This window comes from Peromyscus eremicus, chromosome 3 (genome assembly GCF_949786415.1).
Source record: "Peromyscus eremicus chromosome 3, PerEre_H2_v1, whole genome shotgun sequence".
Taxonomy (NCBI): domain Eukaryota; kingdom Metazoa; phylum Chordata; class Mammalia; order Rodentia; family Cricetidae; genus Peromyscus; species Peromyscus eremicus.
In genome coordinates, this window is record NC_081418.1 from 59482310 (window position 1) to 59501880 (window position 19571).

The 19571-nt window shown below is 53.1% G+C and overlaps 1 protein-coding gene, 2 long non-coding RNA genes and 1 other non-coding gene across 4 annotated transcripts; 2 read left to right on the forward strand and 2 right to left on the reverse strand.

Moving 5' to 3' along the window:
- Positions 1 to 302: 302 nt before the first annotated feature.
- On the reverse strand, positions 303 to 12419 carry Iqca1l (IQ motif containing with AAA domain 1 like). The gene is made up of 19 exons (XM_059257731.1): positions 12335 to 12419; positions 11424 to 11751; positions 10496 to 10615; positions 9519 to 9704; positions 8902 to 8973; positions 7438 to 7643; positions 6886 to 6970; positions 6184 to 6306; positions 5973 to 6048; positions 5589 to 5695; positions 4796 to 4879; positions 4650 to 4708; positions 3404 to 3486; positions 3169 to 3276; positions 2399 to 2598; positions 1986 to 2072; positions 1573 to 1750; positions 1008 to 1246; positions 303 to 521 (listed from the first exon to the last, which is right to left on the reverse strand). The coding sequence occupies exons 1-19, from the start codon at positions 12343 to 12345 to the stop codon at positions 414 to 416; spliced, it is 2460 nt and encodes an 819-aa protein (XP_059113714.1). The 5' UTR covers positions 12346 to 12419; the 3' UTR covers positions 303 to 413.
- On the forward strand, positions 9504 to 10348 carry LOC131906893 (uncharacterized). Its single transcript, XR_009378222.1, has 2 exons — positions 9504 to 9760; positions 10053 to 10348. It is a non-coding gene; the product is annotated as an uncharacterized LOC131906893 (long non-coding RNA).
- Positions 12420 to 12478: 59 nt separating the features above from the next.
- On the forward strand, positions 12479 to 19063 carry LOC131905827 (uncharacterized). Its single transcript, XR_009378046.1, has 3 exons — positions 12479 to 12561; positions 13756 to 13957; positions 18415 to 19063. It is a non-coding gene; the product is annotated as an uncharacterized LOC131905827 (long non-coding RNA).
- On the reverse strand, positions 17453 to 17571 carry LOC131907505 (5S ribosomal RNA). The gene has a single exon (XR_009378414.1). It is a non-coding gene; the product is annotated as a 5S ribosomal RNA (ribosomal RNA).
- Positions 19064 to 19571: the final 508 nt, after the last annotated feature.

Sequence of the window (19571 nt, forward strand, 5' to 3'; positions counted from 1 at the left end):
TGAGGCTCAGACAGGTTCCAGGGGGAGTGATCGCCAGTGGGCTATGAGCAAGGCTAACGCCCTTCTAGACTTGGCATTTCTCCCTTTGGGTCCTCTCGCTTCTGTCCTTCCCTTCCTGGGTCTCCCCTCTCCACCCACTCCCTAAGAAACTTGAGCAAGTGAAGTGGAGAGCCAGCACAGGAAATGACAAGGTAAAGCCACAGGTGTGGTAGGCGGGGCTCTGGCAGGCAGAGCAGGGGCTAGATGAAGGGGGGGGGGGGGTGTAGGGGGCGGGGCCCAGGAACAGGAAGCCATGAAGGTGGTGACCAAGAGAAGAAAGCCCTCAGGAGCCACCTGGGCCTTTATGTGTCTGTCCCTCCCCTTGGCCCTGGAGGCCCCAGCCATTCACCACAGCACGTCCCACAGGTCCACCATCACTTCCTCTTCTTCTTCTCCTTTGCCAGTCTGGCCTCCTCAGCCTCCTGTTGGTCCTTGCTAAATTTCATATTCTTTCTTCCCAGTGGAGTCTTGAAATACCATTCCTGGGGTGGCAGAGAAGCAGGGATTGAGTCCACTGGATGCAAACCCTCCTTTCCCCTGGTAATTTTCTTCCATCATCCCCCAGGTTTTTTGGGGGGGGGGGCGGGTGCCCCGTCACAGCAGGGGCTTCTCCTAGTTTCCAGTAGGTACTTCAGGCCACAGTGTCAGCCATTCTTGAGAGGTGCATGTCCCTCTATCCCCACAGGCCTCTGTGACTCCTAATGTCAACCTGCCTCCAGGGATGGTCATCAAATCCAGTGACAGCTAGAGCAGGCAGCCCAGGTGGCACTCTCCAGCTTTTTTGCTCAGGCTCCTACACCTTGGTCCCTTCCTTGGTATTACTAGTCCCTTTCCCAGCAGAAGCCCAAGTTCATTTACCCTGACCATCTCCTGGCAACAGGGCCACAATGGGAGGAACCCCAGGCATGCAGAGGGCTGACTCCAGGCTGGCACTGCTGAGCCCACTGACCCTGCCCTGGCACTTTCACCTTCAGGGATTCCTCCTCTTCCCTGTATACTGGATCCAGCCTCGCCAGGTGGCTCACAAACTCGGAGGCAACCAGTGGCTTCTTGGACAGTTGAAGGATCCGCCGCTCAGTCAGCACTGACTGGATGACTTGTAAAATGTGACCAGGTGTGTAGCCATCAGACACCCGAGCCAGGGCACTGACGTCCAGACTCTGGGTCAGCTGTGTTCCCCGGTTCTCTATCATGCGCTTCCAGAGCACTGCAGGCAGAGGAGAGGGTGGGATGTAAAGGTCAGAGAGCAACAGAAAAGCCACGCCCACAGACAGCTCTGGCTGTATCTAAGCAGCTCTGAGCCCCCCGGAGAGCAGGAAGGTGTGGGACCTGGAGAGGTAGGGATGATGTTCTAGTTACATACCCAGTGTCCATGACACGGAGGTCAGGAGCCAGTGAGCCTGGCTGCTAGCATATGGTCTTTCCAGACCTATCATTTGGTGCTAGAGCTGAGGCTCAAAGCAGCAGTGGGGGATGGGGAGAGGGCAGGGGCTCAGAAGGGTCGGGGTCCCTGGGTTCCACTCCTGGCCTCACCATAACGAGAAGCATAATCGGGCCGAGGCATGAAGAGGATGCGCTCATAGAATCGGCACAGCCCCTTCAACTCCGCTAGCTGCGGCCGGTCAGTAGTGCCTATCAACATCACACGGTCACCAGGACTCAGCAGTTTAGTGGCCTTCATGAGGTCCTTCTTTATTCTCTTTGGGTCCAACTGCTCCAAGGAGAGAAGGTTATAGGGTTGAGGCATGGTGCCTGGGCCTGTGAGAGCCCTGTTCTCAGAGCACATGGCATCAGCTCTGAGTGTCACAGGCCTTCTGAAGCAGGCATGACAAGAACGGAGACCGTGAGCCAGATGTCAGTTTCATTTTCAATGACTTGAGTGGGATTTCCAGCCTCGCCCCAGGCTCTGGTTGTCCCTCACAGCCCTTTCTGCCCACACTCCTCACCCTCCTCTCTTCCTTTGGGATCTTCTTATAGAAGGTTTTCTCAGTATTTCCAATCCAGATGACAGAGGGCTGGTAGACCCGGGCCACCTGGATAGTTTGGAGCGTAGAAACCAGGTGTCAGGCATCCCTGAGCAAGGGGCAGAACCTAGCAGCTGACCCTGGGCAAGGGGCAGACCCCAGCAGCTGACCTTGCAGCCTCTAGCTCCCATTTGCTCTCCTCTGCCTTCATGTCCTCCCACATCCCCAGCATAAGGACTGCAGGGGAACCCAGGCTCCTGCAGGGGTTGCTGGGAAGACATCGGCTCAGGCCCCTGTATCTCAGAGCTATATAGGTCATCCCTAAAGCGCTCAGAAAACCCACCCTGCGGCTCTTTCCACCCTGAGAAGTCACCCTTGCCCACAAGGCTGCAGACCTTGAAGACAGTGTGCACCAGCAGTTGTGCCCCATTCTTTCCAGGGTATTTGCCCATCACGTTGCCAGGTGACAGGTCAAACAGGTTGGCACCGGTTTCTGTGCATACTGCATGGACCAACATCTTCTTCCCCATGCCAGAGGGTCCCACCAGGAGGATGGAGCGGACATGGGGAGCCATGGAATGTATGTCGTGGGAGCCTGGGAGGAAGTAGAGAGGGCTGGGGCAGGCCATGGACCAAAACTGGGCAGTAGGCTGTAGAAGACCCTTGAGTTCTGCCTAGGCCTGGGGCTGAGAGTGTGAGATGCAGGTGTGGGCTGTGCTACCTCCCCCAATACTTGAGCAGCTCCCCCCAGACTGCAGCAGCAGCCTACTTAGCAACCCCCGCCGTAGGGAACTGAGTGTGAGGCCAGGAGGGACCGCTGCTGTTTCCACACCATACATTTCCACCCCAGGATTATGGTGGGTGGCGTTGAAAGGCACATGACACACTGGTTTGGAAAGCTCCTGGTCTCTGGCATTTAACAAGCTCTCAGGGATGCTCTTCTGAAAAAACGAGACTGACTACAGGGTGTCACTTGGGGTTGAGCAAGTCATGGACGCACTTGATCTCTGGGGTGGTCTAATCTGAGTGTAACTGCAGAAATATCTGTGACAGTCGGGAGTCCTATACCCACTAAGGCTAGGGAGAATCAAGCTTGCATACCCCGTTCAGCCATGCTTTCCTGGTCCTCCCCAGCCCTGGCTTTTCACTCCCCTGAGGTTCTCACCCAGCCGAAGAACCCCGTACAAGGCCATGTTCTGTCGTATATCAAACAGGGAAGGCATGGGCATCTTGTTTGCCAATGTTAGCGTGGACCCAAGATAGAGGCAGTCACCTGTGGGGAGAGGGAGGGACCACCTGATGAATGGCACTGCTGTGGGTGTCTGGAGGAGAGATCTGCTGGAGGAGCGGCATCAGGAGGGGGCAAGGGTCAGGAGGCCTCCATGGGGGGAGGGGCTCACCAATGTAGTCATTCAGTGTCACCAGCACACTCTTCTTTATAAGGCCGATGACAACAAGCTCTTCAAACAACGAGTCCACAGTCCTGGGGGAGAGAGGTGCAGGGGGACCTCACAGACAGTGAGAGAGGACGAGGGAAAAGGAAGGTGGAGGTGGGGGAGGGGCTTTGGCTCAAGAAGAGGGGACAAGGGGTCCCCTGGTAACATTCTGTGATCGGAAATGTCAACAGAGCTTCTGGACAGCCAGAATCAGAAGATGGGGTCCTGGCCACGGTGTCAAGGGACAGGTACTCCACATTGGGTGCCCTGGGGAATGTGGCAGGAGCCCACGCCTCCTGTGACAAATGCCCACCAGCCTTTCATGTCCACCATTTGAAATTTGGGTTCAGTGCAACCCTCTTTCCCTCTTCCCAAGCCAAGTGTAGGGTGAGAATGTCCTTGTGAGTCGTGGTCCTCGGGGAATTGGCATTAGTGGGGAGAAGGGCTTTGGGCAGGTCCTTCAGTCCCCCCAGGGTGGTTAACAGCGGCACAGATGGCAAGGACGGAGCCAAGCAAAGGTTGGAGGGATAACATGTATGATGATTATAAACCCCACGTGTTGTTCCGTGTTGTCAGTGTGTGTGTGTGTGTGTGTGTGTGTGTGTGTGTGTGTGTGTGTGATGTACATTTGGCACGCAAACGTGCAAGTGTGGGTGTGTGCACACAAGCATGTGCGTGTGCATGCATGCTGAAGTCAGAGGCCAACACCAGGTTGCCTTTCCCGGATTGCTTGATCCTACGTTTACTCTTTGAGACAGGGGCTCTCAGTTCACTGAGAGCCTATCACTTTTGCTTGACTAGCTAGCCAATAGCTTCAGGGATCCTCTTGTCTTCCCCCCACACACCTCATCCCCTGATTCAAAAGCAGGCAACAACCACGTCCGACTTTTTTGTTGTTGTTTTGTTTTTCAAGACAGAGTTTCTCTGTGTAGCCCTGGCTATCCTGGAACTCACTCTGTAGACCAGGCTGGCCTCGAACTCAGAGATCTGCCTGCCTCTGCCTCCAGAGTGCTGGGATTAAAGCTTGTGCCATCACCACCCAGAGGTGTTTTCATTTTTAAAGGCACTTGGTGGACAAGGTTAGGGGTTCAGCGAGGTGAAGTAACTTCTCTAATGTCACACAGCAACAGACCCAAGCCCAGAAATCAGGCATTCTATCCTGGACCGCCTCCCCAACACAGTGCAAGGCATGGGCAGCAGGATCCACTACCTGTCCGGGGTCAGATCTTTCTCCTTCCTCTTCTTCCCACTTTTCTTCGCAGCTTTTTTCTGGTGGGCAATGAATATACAGGTCACTGCTTTTTATTCCTCCTCACCCCCGGGCCCTCCGCTCCCCAGCCCTGGACCCTTATCTGCTTTGGGAGTCTTCAGGGGCCTGCCCTCCTCCTTGTCCACAGCCAGACGCAAATTCTTCAGTTCCTGTCGCATCAGCTCGTCCACCTGGGGACATGGCAGGGTGTGTAGTGGGCAGACGGGGGAGAAGTGGGAGGGGAGGAAGAGGAACCTCAGGAGAAAGTCCAGGTGGGGAGGAAGGGAGTCGGCAGCCGCCAGGGCTTTCCCACCGCAGAGTCAGAAGCTCTCCTTCCCGCCATTGCTCCTGTCCACACCGGATCTCAAACCGCGTCTTGTTCTCCATGACGTGAGAAGCCACCCCCGCCAGCCATTAACATGGGATGGAGTCCACCAGAGTTAGAGCCGCAAATCCACCCTTTACAAATAAATCTCTGTAACCTAAGCCGCTGTAGGTTTTATGTGGGCTGCTGGAAGCCAGGACCCTACCAAGGATGGGACTGGAGGATGACATATCCCTCCCAGCAGACAGCCCTGGTGGTCCAGTCACAAGGTTGGGGGTGGGGCATGCTCAGCACCATGCCCAATCTGACCATGGTTCTGGGCCCCTCCTCCTGCCCTCACATCTTTACTGGCCCCTGAGGGGAAAGGGGACCCTGGGGAAGCCAGGGACAGTGTGGGTGATGGGACAGCAGGTAGAACCTGGCCTGTGTGCAGAGAACAGAGGTTCACAGAGGATTGGCTAGATGCCCAGGCTGGGGAACTGGAGGGCATGGGTGGGGAAGGGTCGGAAGTGGCTAGGCATTCCAGAGGTGGACAGAAGGTAGCAGCTGAGGGAAGCCTCAGGCTGTGTGCACACCTGTGCCCGGATCTCCAGCTCCACTTCCTTCCTTTTCTCTTCCCGGAGGGTCTCAGAGTCAAAGTTCTGGCTGGGGTGTTTGTTGTCATAGCGACTCTTCCACAAACCTGACCACATTTTAAAAAGACCGTGTGTGTGTGTGTGTGTGTGTGTGTGTGTGTGTGTGTGTGTGTGTGTGTGATAGCTAGCCTCCTGTTCTTGCTGGGTGCCCTAGGCTTAACTGCTGGACTCCAGAATTCAGAAGAAAATCAGTAACATTCCCACCCAGGCAACCATCACACCCTCCTTTAACATCTCGCCTTTCATCCGCCAGTGTCACACCTATGGCAGATACTACTTTCTCCATCCCCAGGCTCAACACACCCCAGACCACTCCCTTCTTACTTGTGTATTCCTCGTGGCCAGCATTAATCACAGGGATGAATTTGGATGGCAACACTTTGAACGTCACATCTGGTTCCTAGTATGGAAACGTGAGACCGAGCTCGCCTCCTGACCTGTGCCTACAGGCAGCTGGGAGATCCTTCCTGGGAGCTGTCTACAGTGATGCCTCAGGCTCTCCCTCCCCGCCCACCGGCTCCTCTGCAGGGCTAACCTTTTTGGCCTTTTCGTCCTTGGTTTTCTTTTTCTTCTCTTTTTTTTCCTTCTCTTTGTCCTTACCCTTCTCTTGTTCCTTCTTCTTGCTCTCCTGGGCCTGCATCTCCAGTTCTATTCTCACCTGGATCCAACAACAAGCGGTGTTCTGGAGACGGAGAGGATCCCACAGAAGTGGGAGAACCCAGCCGAGCGGTGGTGGTGGCGCACGCCTTTAATCCCAGCACTCAGGAGGCAGAGCCAGGCGGATCTCTGTGAGTTCGAGGCCAGCCTGGGCTACACAGTGAAACCCTGTCTCAAAAAAAACAAACAAAACTGGAAGAAACCCAAAGCTTGGCACGGGCAGACCTGGATCCTCACAGCCTGGGGAAACGGCCAAGGTAGGGAGAGTTGAGTGTGCAGAGATGGCACTCTGGGGTGGGTGTCAGACAAGAAAAAGAAGCTGAGGAGGACAATTCTCATTGGAGCTGCTGCCCTCTCCAGGCCCGTGTGACTTTGGAGCGTCAGTGGTCTCACCAGACCTCCCTCGCTCTTCAGGGCCATGGCTGCCTTTAGTCCCATGCAGTCTCTTTAGCCATTCATCTTTGCTCTGGCCACAGCTATCTCGGTTAAGGCTGACCCTTCCCCTCCATTGCCACATCCTCAGCTCACATTCACTGTTGTCTTTAACCCCAGGCTGAGCCTGTCCCCATGTCAAGAGTACCTGCTCTGGAGTCTTGTCTGCAAAGATCAGGTAGGATCCACCCGAAGCCTCGTCTGGATAATCAGGGAACCGACCAGTAAGGGCACTGAGTGGGTACAGTGTAGTTAGAGAGAGATGAGTGGGTAGATAGATGGGTGGGTGGAGGGATGGATGGGTAGAGGATTAACTGAATAGACTGATGGATAAATGAATAGGTGCACAGAGGGAGCAGTTGGCTAGATGGGAGGAAGGACAAATGGATAAAGGGAAAGAGATTGGGGATGTAGAAAGCATAGGAGGCCTAGAATGGAAAGGGCCATTCACAGTCCTCTCCCTACAGGAGAGGTACCTCTGGTACCTCTCTTCTCTCAGGGAAATGGGAAGGCAGGTGTGGAGATGGTCCTTATCGTGGGGCTCGGGGTCTTAGGAAGAAGTGAGAGTTGATGCAAAGGGGGACAGTCTCACTAGAGAGAACAGGTTGGGGCATGAGGAGGCGGGAGCTGTTCTAGGGACAATGGAGTGAGGAGGGATGAGGTATAGAAGGTTGGGTCAGCTGCGGCTGTGGACACTGACTGGCACTCAATAAACCACTGTCGGATTTGATCCTTCATCTTCTCCTTCATGTCAGGTCCCTCGGTCTCTGTGAGAGAATCGTGGGTCTTCCCTATGGCATCCTGGAATTCCTCTTCCTTTTCTACCTGCCGGATCCTCCGGGACTCATCCCCCAGGAAGGCCTGGCTAAGGATGCTCAGGCGTGCTGTCTGGTCGGGCGAGGGGAGCTAGGGGAAGTGGAGAGAGGGCAGGGGGCTCAGGATTTTACATGGGATGGCCCAGCCCCCGCGTTTAGACACACACACACACCTGCCCTCACTCAGCCCCCAACACACCCACACATTCGCCCAACTCTAGGGCCCATGCCCTCACGGAACAACGGGTATGCCTGCATCAGGAGAAATTGTGTTTGGAGCCGAAATTTGTCTGTGTAAATTACCCTGGTAATGAGTTTGCTAGATGCATCCAGGCTGCCCCCCGCCCGGCAACCCTCCCCCGTGAGCCTGGGGCCCCAGCCCCCACGCACGCCCCGCCCGGCGGCCGAGTTGGCAGCCGCTCCCACAGCCACTTTCCCGCCTCATTGGCTCCCAAATGTATTTTAAATATCACTCTGCGCAGAGACAATTACTGAAAACGCTGAGCTCACACTGTTGATGGGCCCGGGCGGCCATGCTCATTCCTCACCCACTACTGTTGCCCCCACCCCTGCTCTCCCTCCTGGGGGGGTCCCATTCTGCAGCCTCTTAGCAAGTCTTTGACCTCTACTCATACACAGCAGCCCCCTTAGTAGTCATCCAGCCCGCATTCTTCTAGTCCCTCTGGCCTCGCCCCCAACCCCTCTGCCAGCCGGGTCTCCACAGGACCTATCCAGGGCAAAGCTCCTCTCCCCAGAGTGTGACCCTCGCCCAGTCAAGGCCTTCAACAGAGACTGGCTGGATGAGGGAAGGGTTTGAGAGCGGAGGACACTTTAAGAGAATGGGGCTGCTCACTCCAGCTGGACACACACACACACGTGCACACGTGGACCGTACAAGGGTCTCAGCCCCTTCCAGTACCTGCCCCCATGTGCAATCACTCAGTAGAGCAGAGAAGCTCATCTGGGCCCCCAGAGCAAGTGGGAGGCCTGTGACCTCACAAGTCCTGTTTAGGGGTGTATTCCTACCCCAACATGGCTTCCAGTGGTTCCCTGAGACTAAAAGAGACCTGAGGAATACCATGGGGTACTCCTGCTGGACCCATCCCTGCAGCCTCTCCTCTCAGCTAGGTCAGGGATGCACGGTCCAGGATGCTCTGTGCCATCATTTTCCTGCCCCCACCCCACATCTGAGATCCTATGGGATGCTCTAGAAGGGGGCCGAGTGGACAAGCCCAGTGAGTTCCCTGTCCTTAGGCTTCTTAGAAAGAGTCCTCAGTGGACCCTATGACAGGGGTGCAGAGAATGGAGATGGGGAAGAAAGAGCCCTGGTTGGGCCAGGGAGGGCTCACCATGCCAATGAACTCCATCTCCATGCGCCGATCCTGCTCAATGCGTTTCCTCTGCAGGTAACCCTTCCATACCTGGGTTGGGGACACATGTCACCCAGATGCTCTCCAGGCCATGTGACCTCAGGCCTAGCGGGGAGCAACAGGGGTGCCTCTTGCTAACTGATGTCTCCTAAAGTCTTGGCCCAGGAGGTTAGGGTTGGATTGGAGAAAGGAGGGTGGTGGATGCCCTAGAACTGGACTTACAGATGATTGTGAGCTACCATGTGGGTGCTAAGAACCAAACTGAGCTCCTCTGCAAGAACAGCCGGGGCTCTTAACCTCTCTAGCCCCTCCCAGCAGTTTTGATCTAAGGGAACTGGGCTAGAGATGAGAGAGAACCTCTCTAGGGCCTAGGTACAGAGTGGACCAGTGTGCTCTCCTAGGTGCTGGGCATAGCCATCCCAAGACACCTTTGTGCTTGGCCTCATTGATAGATTAAGGTCCCGGGTCTGGCATCAAGCTGTGGACCACAGACTTGAGGCACCTTCCTTCATTCCTGGGATTAATTACTGAGCCCAGCCAGCTCTTACTGGGAGAGAGGAGTCTACCCTGGTCCTCTTTCTGCCACCCAGGGTTACCTTCTGTATGACAATGGCTCCCTGGTCCTGACTGAATTTCTGCCGCCCATTCTCCCGAATCCTCTTATCCCGTTCCTCCTCTTTCCGAATCTCTCGCATGAAGGTGGCTCGCAGTCGGCCCTGCCTGGCCCGCTCAGCACTTTGCACTAGAATTAGGGCCTCGGTCCGGCCCATTCCTCGAAAACTCTGACCATAAGAGTGACAAAAGAAGAGGAAGCCATGAGGAAACGCTGGTACCCAGGGTGGGCAGCCGAGAGATCGGTCACCGAGGATGCGCTGGGGTCACAGTCCTAAGTGCTGGAGATCTGTCCTGTAAGGTGTTGGAGGGTTCCAGGGAATACAAGAGCAGCCTTGGAGGAGGCTGGGGATTGCCAAGGAGCACTCTGAAGTGGGAATAGGATAGGGCAAGGCCTGTCTGTCCTGGGGAAAGAGGTGTAGGAGGACTCTTGAAGGGTGTCCCTCACCTACAGTAAACATCTGGCAGGAATGAAGATGTTCAGAAGAGGCATCTGTGTCCCTCTCTTTCACTGTCAGGTGACTGAGACAAAACGAACCCCAAGGAATTGGAATTTCCCCCAGGAAGATCATGGGGGAAGAAGGAAAGTGCTGGAAGCCTGCTGCCAGCCAGAGGGTGAGCTTGTGTCCCAGAAAAAGACACTTCAGAGTCGTGACAATTGTTAGCCCACCGCGCAGGAAAGACGCAGACAACCGTGCTGGGTGGGCCTTTGAGGGGACTACTTAGTGATGCATATTTCTGGTCCTCTATGTAAACCTGAACCTCATGTTATGACCCTGAAGATGAACTTGGAGTCACTTCTTTGTGCCTCTTCCCAAGGTGGCCACAATGAGTACGTCTTTCTCTGCTCTTCACTATGAACTTGTCTAATTAGCCAGTGGAGGGCACAAAGCTGAACCTACCTACTTTGTTAAGGCTTCCAGGACTCGGGTGCTGGCCTATGTGACTCTAGCAACATTACCTCTTGGGCAATCAGTGGCTCCAGTCTGCTCAGGATCTGGGCCAGCATCCGCTGTCGTGCCTTCATAGCGCTGGACTGCTCCAGCTGAAAGTACTTGGGGATGGGGACCTCCAGGTCTGCCTTTAGCACGATACGTGGAGAAGGAGGGTCAGGAATTAGAAACCCAGGCCCTCTGGCCCTCTGCTGGGTTTCCAGCCACGCCTGTATCCCTTGACACCGTTCCCCTCCCACCTGGAGGCCTGGGACGGGAAACTTAGGGACTCTGGTTTATGACCGGAGTCACCCCTTTCTTATCCTGCCCCACACCCGACTGAGAGGAATTCTGGGGTTACCAAATCCAGCTGTGCCTCTGGATCTATAGGAAAGATTTGCTAGTGCCTTTCTCATCCTGACTCCTACATAAGAACGTGGGATCTTGGGGACCCCTCTTCCCCACCTCACCCCCAAGTCTACTGGGAGCTAGCTGGGGAAATCTTGAGACTCTTTGACTATGAGCAAGGACTGAATCCTGGCCTTGATGAAACAGGACTGGAGAGTGCCCAGCACTGTGCTCTGAAACCTCTAGAACTTGGCTGTGCTCACAGTTCTCCTGGGATGTTTCGAGAAACAAGGGCAGATTGAGCAGGGCTGAGATAGACTCTGCGTTTCCAACAAGCTCCTAGGTGATGACCAGGGACCACACTCTGAGAAGCAAGCCTCCACAAGACCCTCCTCCTCATCTATCCCCTGAGGTTCCCAGGTCTTCTCAGACAGACTAGGAGGCCAACTCTTCAAAAGCCCCCCAGCTCCTGGGACTCTAAACCTCAACCCTCATCACCCTGCTCCCTAATAGAACTGCCTCAGGTCAAGGCCCGCCCAGTTCCCAACCTATGACTGCACAGGCCCAACCCTCCAAACCCCAGCCCCACTCAGGTGGCTGCCTACGCACTGGGGTCAGCTTGAGATCCTGCAACACTCGGTCCAGGCAGTGGGTCTCGCACAGGTCTACTCGCACCAGCTCATCCTTGAGCTCCAGCACACGGCCCGCCACGCCGTCTAACAGGCGACGCAGCAGCCGGCGCTTCTGTGGCTGTACCATCTGGTCGTAGGCCATGTCAAAGCGGCGCAGCAGCCCCAGGTAGTACAAGTAGTGCACCGAGAGCCTGTACTGGAAGTTGTGCCGCTCCTGGCTGGGCACGGGTTCCAGCAGAGACGGCTCTTTCTCCAGCACCTCTTCCAGAGTCACATGGGAGGCCTCCCAGAGGCGTTGGTAAGCTCTAGAGAGAGTGCAATGGTTGTGTGCCTCAACAGCACCACAGAGGGGACTGGGCACGGGGGACAGAGTTGCTGCCTTTGGGGGACTGTGAACTTGGGGTTCCAGAGGGACTGATGCTCTTCATGGTGTCAAAGTGGACTTCAACGAAGTAAGGGGCCACTGGGGAATGAGTGGGCACGGGCCTGGCTTGGAGGGCTAGGATAAAGGTCTTCAGGTTTTGATGGATCAGCAAAGAGAGTCTGGGAAGTCAACAGCCTAGGCTGGGTGTTTCTGAGAGGAGGGGAGTCTGGAAGCATTGAGTCCTTTGTAAGGAAGAGTACTGCCCCATCCACCATGCAGTGAAGGTCTAGAGTTGTGAGTGAGGAATGAGGAGAGAGATGCATCCATTCCACAGAGCCGTGGGCTGGACTGGATTGTTCAGGGCAAGTCTGCAGACTGAAAACTACTCCCAGGAAGGTGCAACCACGGACCATGGGAATGCCCAAATCCACCCAGGGCCTGCCAGCACTCAGCTCCCCTCTCTGCCTGGGCCTCTCGGGTCCAGTGAGGTCTTTGCTCTTTGCCCCCTCTAGCCCTCAACTCACCTCTCAGACATGGTGTCTTCACCCCTCAATGCCCTTTGTGAGTTGGTGGGACTACGGCAGCTATCCAGGGACAGAACAGTCTGGCTTGAAGAATTCTGACCCATTGTACCTATGTTCTAAAGCTGAGGGGTGGGGCTGGGGAGTGCAGGGCTGGCTGGGGAAACTTGTCTAGGAGTACATCCCCGAGGCTGCACACCGAAAAGTCCTTGGGCAATGGCTGTAGAAAGGTCAGGGCAGAATGTGGGACAACTGACCCTTTTCTTGTGCCTACCAATAAAGGAACAGTCTCTATTTGATGCCACCTGTGAGCTGGAGGGGGCGGGCAGGTTGAGCACATGTTCCACAGGCGTCATTGTCATTCCAACTGGAACTGCTCATCCAGAGTACTGGTGGAGTTTTACTACGGTTTCCACCCATTTCCCCTCCTCAGTCTCCTGAGTAGCAAGTGTGCAACTGTACACTCTTTTAGTTACTTTTCTAGTGTTGTGATAAAAACACCAAAGCAACTTAGAGAAGATTTTGGCTTATGGTTCCAGAGAGCTAGAGTCCATAATGACAGGTTGGGAACAGCAGGCAGGCATGGCAGCTGGAGCAGGACGCTGAGAGCCCACATCTCCAACCTCACGCACAAAGCAGAGAAAAAGGAAGCAGGGCGAGGCCTTAAGCTCTGAAAACCCACTCCCGGGGACATGCTTCTTCTAGCAAGGCCAAACTTCCTTAACCTCCCCCAACAGTGTCACCATCTAAGGACAAAATATTCAAATGTGGCACACCAAGAGACATCTCACTCAACCACCACATGCACTGTGACTGTCCCCTTCTCCTGTGCTTTTAGTCCTTGTGTGTGGGAGACTATTGGGAAGGGAACGAGGGCCTGGTATACGATAGGCACACATTCTACCCCTGAGCTGCCGCCTCAGCCTGGTCTCTACTCTTGTGTATGACCTCCCTGAGACGTCTCTATGGTAGGAGCAGGGACACGCACCGGATTGTGGTCAGAAAGCCCTGAACTCTCTCTTTCCCTGATTTTGGCCCCCTGGGGGGGCACTTTTTTGGCTCAGTGTTAAGCAAGGGCAAGAAGGAAGGGAGGAAGAGAGGAAGGAAGAAGGAAGGAAGAGGGGAAGGAAGAAGGAAGGAAGAGGGGAAGGAAGAAGGAAGGAAGAGGGGAAGGAAGAAGGAAGGCAGGAAGAGAGGAAGGAAGGAAAGGAGGAAGAGAGGAAGAGAGGAAGGAAGGAAAGGAGGAAGAGAGGAAGAGAGGAAGGAAGGAAAGGAGGAAGGCCAAGGAGGAGGGAGGACAGGGCGGCGAGGGACACGGGGGCAGAGGAGGCACCCTCACACTTGCTGTAGACAACTGGAGGCTGTTGTTCAGATGGCGAGCCCCCTGAGGGCTGAGGTGTGCTCCTCACTCCCGGGTCTCCCAGGGGACCTGCTGCTGTTAGTGCAGGAATCACACCTTCAGCATCAAAGCGTCAAACCAAGCAGTGAAGCGGAGCAGAGGTGAAGCTCAGGCCGGACACCCTGGGTCTGCATTTCCTCACAGCAGCCGTGGAACCCAAGTGTGGACGGCCGATTCTCCACCTGTGAACTCTGAACACGAAGCTTGAGATGTGAGCACAGTGTGAGGTGAGTGCTCTCTAGAGCAACATGTCGGCCATCATCTCAAGGTGGATCCTTTCACGACAAGCCAGGTCTGTCTCCCTCCCACAAAGCGAACACAGAGTGTTAAATTTGCCAGTCAGTCCCTGCTCTGGTCTCCCTCTCCAAACTTAGAGGAGAGTAGGTGGCCCTTCAGGGAACCTGGTAAAAAAGAAAGCACGTGCGTGGCAGCGGGAGTCCAGGCAGAGGGCAGGCTACTGGAGACCCTAACTGCAATTTTTGTGTGTGTGAACATTTTTCAAATGTCTCAAAACACAAAGGAGAAAATTTAGGAATCTCACAAACATCTTAAGCTGAGAAGGGAGAAATTATTAAAAAATAACAGAGGAAAGTTAAAAATCCAACAAGGTGGGCACGGTGGTGCATGCCTCTAAAATCCCAGCACTCAGGAGGCAGAGGCGGGTGGATCTGTGAGTTCAAGGCCAGCCTGGACTACATAGTGAGTTCCAGGCTAGGTAAGATTCCTTAGTGAGACTTTATCTCCAAAATTACCTAAATAAAATAAAATAGTGCTTTTTTAGGTTATTTAGAAATTGGTCTAACCTATAGTTTACATATATATGAAATGTTATTATTTGCATGTTATTTCTTTCTGAGGTAGAGTTACATACTTTGTAACTCAGGGGAGTCTTGAACTTGAGTCAATCTTGCCTGTGCCTCTTGAGTGCTGGGATTACACATGTGAGACACCACTCCTGTTTTCCTATCTTTTTTTTTTTTTTTTTTTGGTTTTTCGAGACAGAATTTCTCTGTGTAGCTTTGCGCCTTTCAGGGAACTCTCCCTGTAGCCCAGACTGGCCTCGAACTCACAGAGATCTGCCTGCCTCTGCCTCCGCTTGTGCCACCGTGCCACCACGGCCCAACGGTGTACGCTTTTATTTATTTATTTAAGATTTATTTATTTATTTATTATGTATACAACATGTATGACTGCAGGCCAGAAAAGAGCACCAGATCTCGTTACAGATGGCTGTGAGCCACCATGTGGTTGCTGGGATTTGAACTCAGAACCTCTGGAAGAGCAGTCAGTGCTCTTAATCTCTGAGCCATCTCTCCAGCCCCAGTACACGCTTTTTTTTTTTTTTGAGACAGGGTTTCTCTGTGTAGCTATGCGCCTTTCCTGGGACTCACTTGGTAGCCCAGGCTGGCCTCGAACTCACAGAGATCTGCCTGCCTCTGCCTCCCAAGTGCTGGGATTAAAGGCGTGCGCCACCACCGCCAGGCCAGTATACGCTTTTAAACCCAGCACTCGGAGGCAGAGGCAGGCGGATCTCTGAGAGTTCAAGGCCAGCCTGATCTACAGAACAAGTTCCAGGACAGCCAGGGCTACACAGACAAACTGTCTTGAAAATTATGTCACAAAGAAACCACGTCTCAAACAAAAGAAAACATGACAAGAGTTATATATGGATCTGAGTCCAATCACCCCCTACACAACAAACAAACAAACAAACACATCTGCAGTCTCCCAGCACACTGGCTGTGACGTAGTGTACAATGACATGGATGAGAGTTGATGGCCCAAACCCATCGTCTTAGGGTAACACATCCCAGGGATTGTGGGCCCAGAAATGGAAACTCAGCTCACTGTGTTAAAACAGTCATTTATTTACAAAGCACTGTCACCTGTCACTTACGGCATGTCTCCAGACAGCAGTTTTTATAAAGTGTGTTGTGATTCCACCTGTGGTAGCTTCAAACACGGAGAACACTGTTGCCCCAGACAGCACTCTGGTTTAACACATCCCTTTTTCAAATCACCGCTGCCCAGGAGCATACGTCACTTAGAGCTGGTGGACTAGGTGGTGGTCTCGGTGCTCGGATACAGCGTGCTTGACCAGCTCTCCAGGCAGCAACACACACACACAGCTGTCTGGGCTTTCCAGGAAGTCAGAGTGGTTCAGCCAGGCTGGGCCAGCTAGATGGCCTTGCCAGCCAGCCATTTAAAAGGCATCACTCAAAAAGGAGTTGGTTGTCAACTTGACACACCTGGGAAGAGGGACCCTCAACTGAAGAACTGCCTCCATCAGATTGGCTTGTCCTCTTGTCTGTGGGATATTTTCTTGATTGCTAATGATTGTGGGAGGGCCCAGCCCACTACAGGCAGTACTATCCCTAGGCCAATGGGCCTGGGCTGTGTAAGAGAGGAGCTGAACTTGACCCTGAACACAAGCCTGTAAGCGACACTCCTCGGTGGTTTCTGCTCCACGTTCTTCCCTGCTTGGGAGTTCCTGCTCTGACTTCCCTCAAGGACTGCAAGCTGTAAGCGGAAATGAACCTTTCTTCTCTGAGTTGTTTTTGGTCATGGTGTTCAACACAGCAACAGAATGCAAACGAGGAGAGAGTTCGTGATCAACCGGTGGCCTTGGCAGAGTGTGGATGTCAGGGACCACTGTGTTAATGGAGGCTTTCAAGGAGAATGGCGACCGAGACCCCAATCCGGACACAAAGACACAGGAAGCCGAGTTTCCATTTCACTCCCACCATCATGTTTTTGGCAGTAGACCAAATATATAGTGACAGTGGTCCATATGATTACATGGCCTAGTGACAGCTATGGCCAATGTTATTTTTTTGCAAGTTTACTCTAACATTCACATAAAGACAAAACTAAAAATGCATTTCTTAGAAATATTTTCATTGTTCAACATGAGGCTGTAAACCCACTTTTATTTTTTACTTTGTGTGTGTGTGTGTGTGCGCGCGTGCTTGCCATGGTAGGCATGTGAAGGTGAGAGCACAGCTCTTGTGGCCAGTTCTCCCGCTGTGTGGATTCTAGTTATCAAACGAGTCGTCAGGCCCTCGAGACATCTCGCTGGCCCTGTACACAAAGTTTAAGTGAAGTTTATCTGACTACAAGCTGATGCCATCTACCCCTTGTAGGTCAGCGTCTTTAGTCAACATATGGGCAGTTATACGTGCGTTTTGCCTTTTTTCCCCATTTGTGTGTGTGTGTGAATGTGTGTGGGAAAGAGGTCGACATTGTCTTTCTCAATTATTTTCCACCTACTTTTCCTCTATGTTTTTATGTGTATGGGTGTTTTGCCCGAAAGTATGTCTGCATACTTGTGTACAGTGTCCAAGGAAGCCAGAAGAGGGCATCAAATTCCTTTGGTCTAGAGTTAGAGAAGTTGTGAACTCCCATGTGGATGCTGGGAATTGAACCCAGGTCCTCTGGAAAAGGAGCAAGTGCCCTTAACTGCCAAGTCATCTCTCCACCTTATTTGACAAATGTATTTATTTATACATCCAATGTCTCAGTCACAATATTTTATCACCCTAGAATGTTCCTTTACGTTCTTCCCAATTTCCCTGCCCACCCAAGGCAACTGTTTTCACCTCTCCCTCCAGTCTAGTTTGGCATATACAATCTCCCGTCAGTGAGCTCATACAGTATGTATTCCTTTGTGTGGGGTATTCTCTGATTGTTTTTCTTCCTTTCTTTTTTTTTTTTTTTTTTTAAGCCTACAGCACCCGGTATTCCCAGGCGGTCTCCCATCCAAGTACTAACCAGGCCCGACCCTGCTTAGCTTCCGAGATCAGACGAGATCGGGCGTGTTCAGGGTGGTATGGCCGTAGACTATTCTCTGATTGTTATTGATGTAGGAGGACCCAGCCCATTATAGGCAACGCTATCTCTAGGCAGGTGGGCCTGGGATGTAGTTAGCTGAACTTGAACCTGAGAGCAAGCCAGTGAGCAGCATTTATTTGTGATGAAAACAGCAAGATTCAGTGGGGCAGGGAGACAGAGCAGGCAGACCTGAGCACACAGATGGAGAGATGGCGCAGACACTAATAGTGCTTGATTGCTGCTCTTGCAGTTTGAGACAGATTCTCACTGTGCAGCTTGGGCTGGCTCTGAACTTGACACCGTCCTGCCTCAGCCTCCTGTGTGCTGGGTTACAGGCATGCACTACCATGCTGGCTGGTTTGCTTTTTGTTTGTTTTGGTTCCGGTTTTTTGTTGTTTTGTTTCAAGACAGGTTTCTCCGTGTAGCCCTGGCTGTCCAGGAACTCACTCTGTAGACTGGGCTGGCCTCCAACTCAGATCCTCCTGCCTCTGCCTCCCCAGAGCTGGGATTAAAGGAGTGCACACCACTACCGTGCTTTGTTTATGCATTTTTGTGGAAACACTTTTTATTTTTCCTTTTTTAAAAAAACTTTATTTCTTTTGGTACTTAGTTTGAGTGGATTACGGATTACAAGGTTTCCCCTCTTATTTTTTGAGACAGGGTCTCTCACTGAATTTAGGCCTACCAACTGAGTTAGACTTCCTGGCCAGCAAGCCCTAGGAATCCTCCTGACTCTACTTCCCCAGTGCTGGGATTACAGGGATGTGCTGGTGTGCCCAGCTTTTTACATGGATGCTAGGGATCTATGGGCCTTTTTGTTGTTAGATTTTATTTTGTGTTTGTATGTGCACAGGCATACAGTCCTCAAAGACTCTGGAGCTGGAGCTACAGATGGTTGTGAGCCACCCAACATGGTGAGTACTTACTAGGAAGTGAACATGGACCCCCTGTAAGAGCAATAAGCACTCTAAACCGCTGGGCCATCTCTCCAGCCCTGGGTGCTGAGGTCTAACTGTACCGTTTCCCTGCACCTGCACCTTGCTGTTTTCATCAGCACATGTCCACAGCTGTCCATAATCTGGCTAAGTGACAGTTTACACCGAGGGTTGCTCTGTATTATGAGAGTGCTGCTCTTCAACTGCATCTCAGAGTCCCGAGGAGGTGAGTTATCCCTGGAGGTGACATTCTTAGATGGAGGACTGTCAGTCAAAGCATTTGTTCACGTAACTGGTGTTTGGTGAGCAAGTTACTGTCCAGAAAGGATATCTGTGTGACAGTCACTGCATCACTGGGCCAGGAAGTAGGTGACCTACGGTTGGACTGACCACAATTACTTTGACCTCGATCAAGGCACTTCCCTCTGCCCTTCTTTTTCCAGCACAGAAACTTCTGAACTAGGTGGGTCTGTTATAGAAAGGTAGTAGGGACCTGATGACAACCTAAGATGTGAACAGGGGGACTTGGTCATTGTAAAGTGGGAGAGAAGTGGCTAAGCCAGCGGGTGAGTTGGAGCTGTCTGGGTGTCTTACCAGCCATGCTCTGGCCATCCTCGCCAGCAGAAAGCTGCAGCTAGTCAAGATCTTGGTCATCTTGTCCTTAGGGCAGCCTGGGTGAATAGCAGCTCTCAGCTCAGTGACGACACCAGGCCATCAGTGTGTCCACCACCCTCTCCTGAGTCCACCCTGACCCAGGCCATCAGTGTGTCCACCACCCTCTCCTGAGTCCACCCTGACCCAGGCCATCAGTGTGTCCACCACCCTCTCCTGAGTCTACCCTGACCCAGCCTTCAGCCACCCTCTCCTGAGTCCACCCTGACCCAGGCCTTCAGCCACCCTCTCCTGAGTCCACCCTGACCCAGGCCATCAGCCACCCTCTCCTGAGTCCACCCTGACCCAGGCCATCAGCCACCCTCTCCTGAGTCCACCCTGACCCAGGCCATCAGCCACCCTCTCCTGAGTCCACCCTGACCCAACCTTCTGTCAGATTTTGATCCCAAATCTGAGCTAAGCC

What these genes read in the sequence shown, in the direction of transcription:
- Iqca1l (XM_059257731.1), bottom strand. An exon ending in GAGCCATTGTCATACAGAAG is followed by an intron (nt 8,974 to 9,518) that starts GTAACCCTGGGT and finishes TCCCCAACCCAG; the next exon opens with GTATGGAAGGGTTACCTGCA. An exon ending in CAGTGGTTTATTGAGTGCCA is followed by an intron (nt 6,971 to 7,437) that starts GTCAGTGTCCAC and finishes GTACCCACTCAG; the next exon opens with TGCCCTTACTGGTCGGTTCC.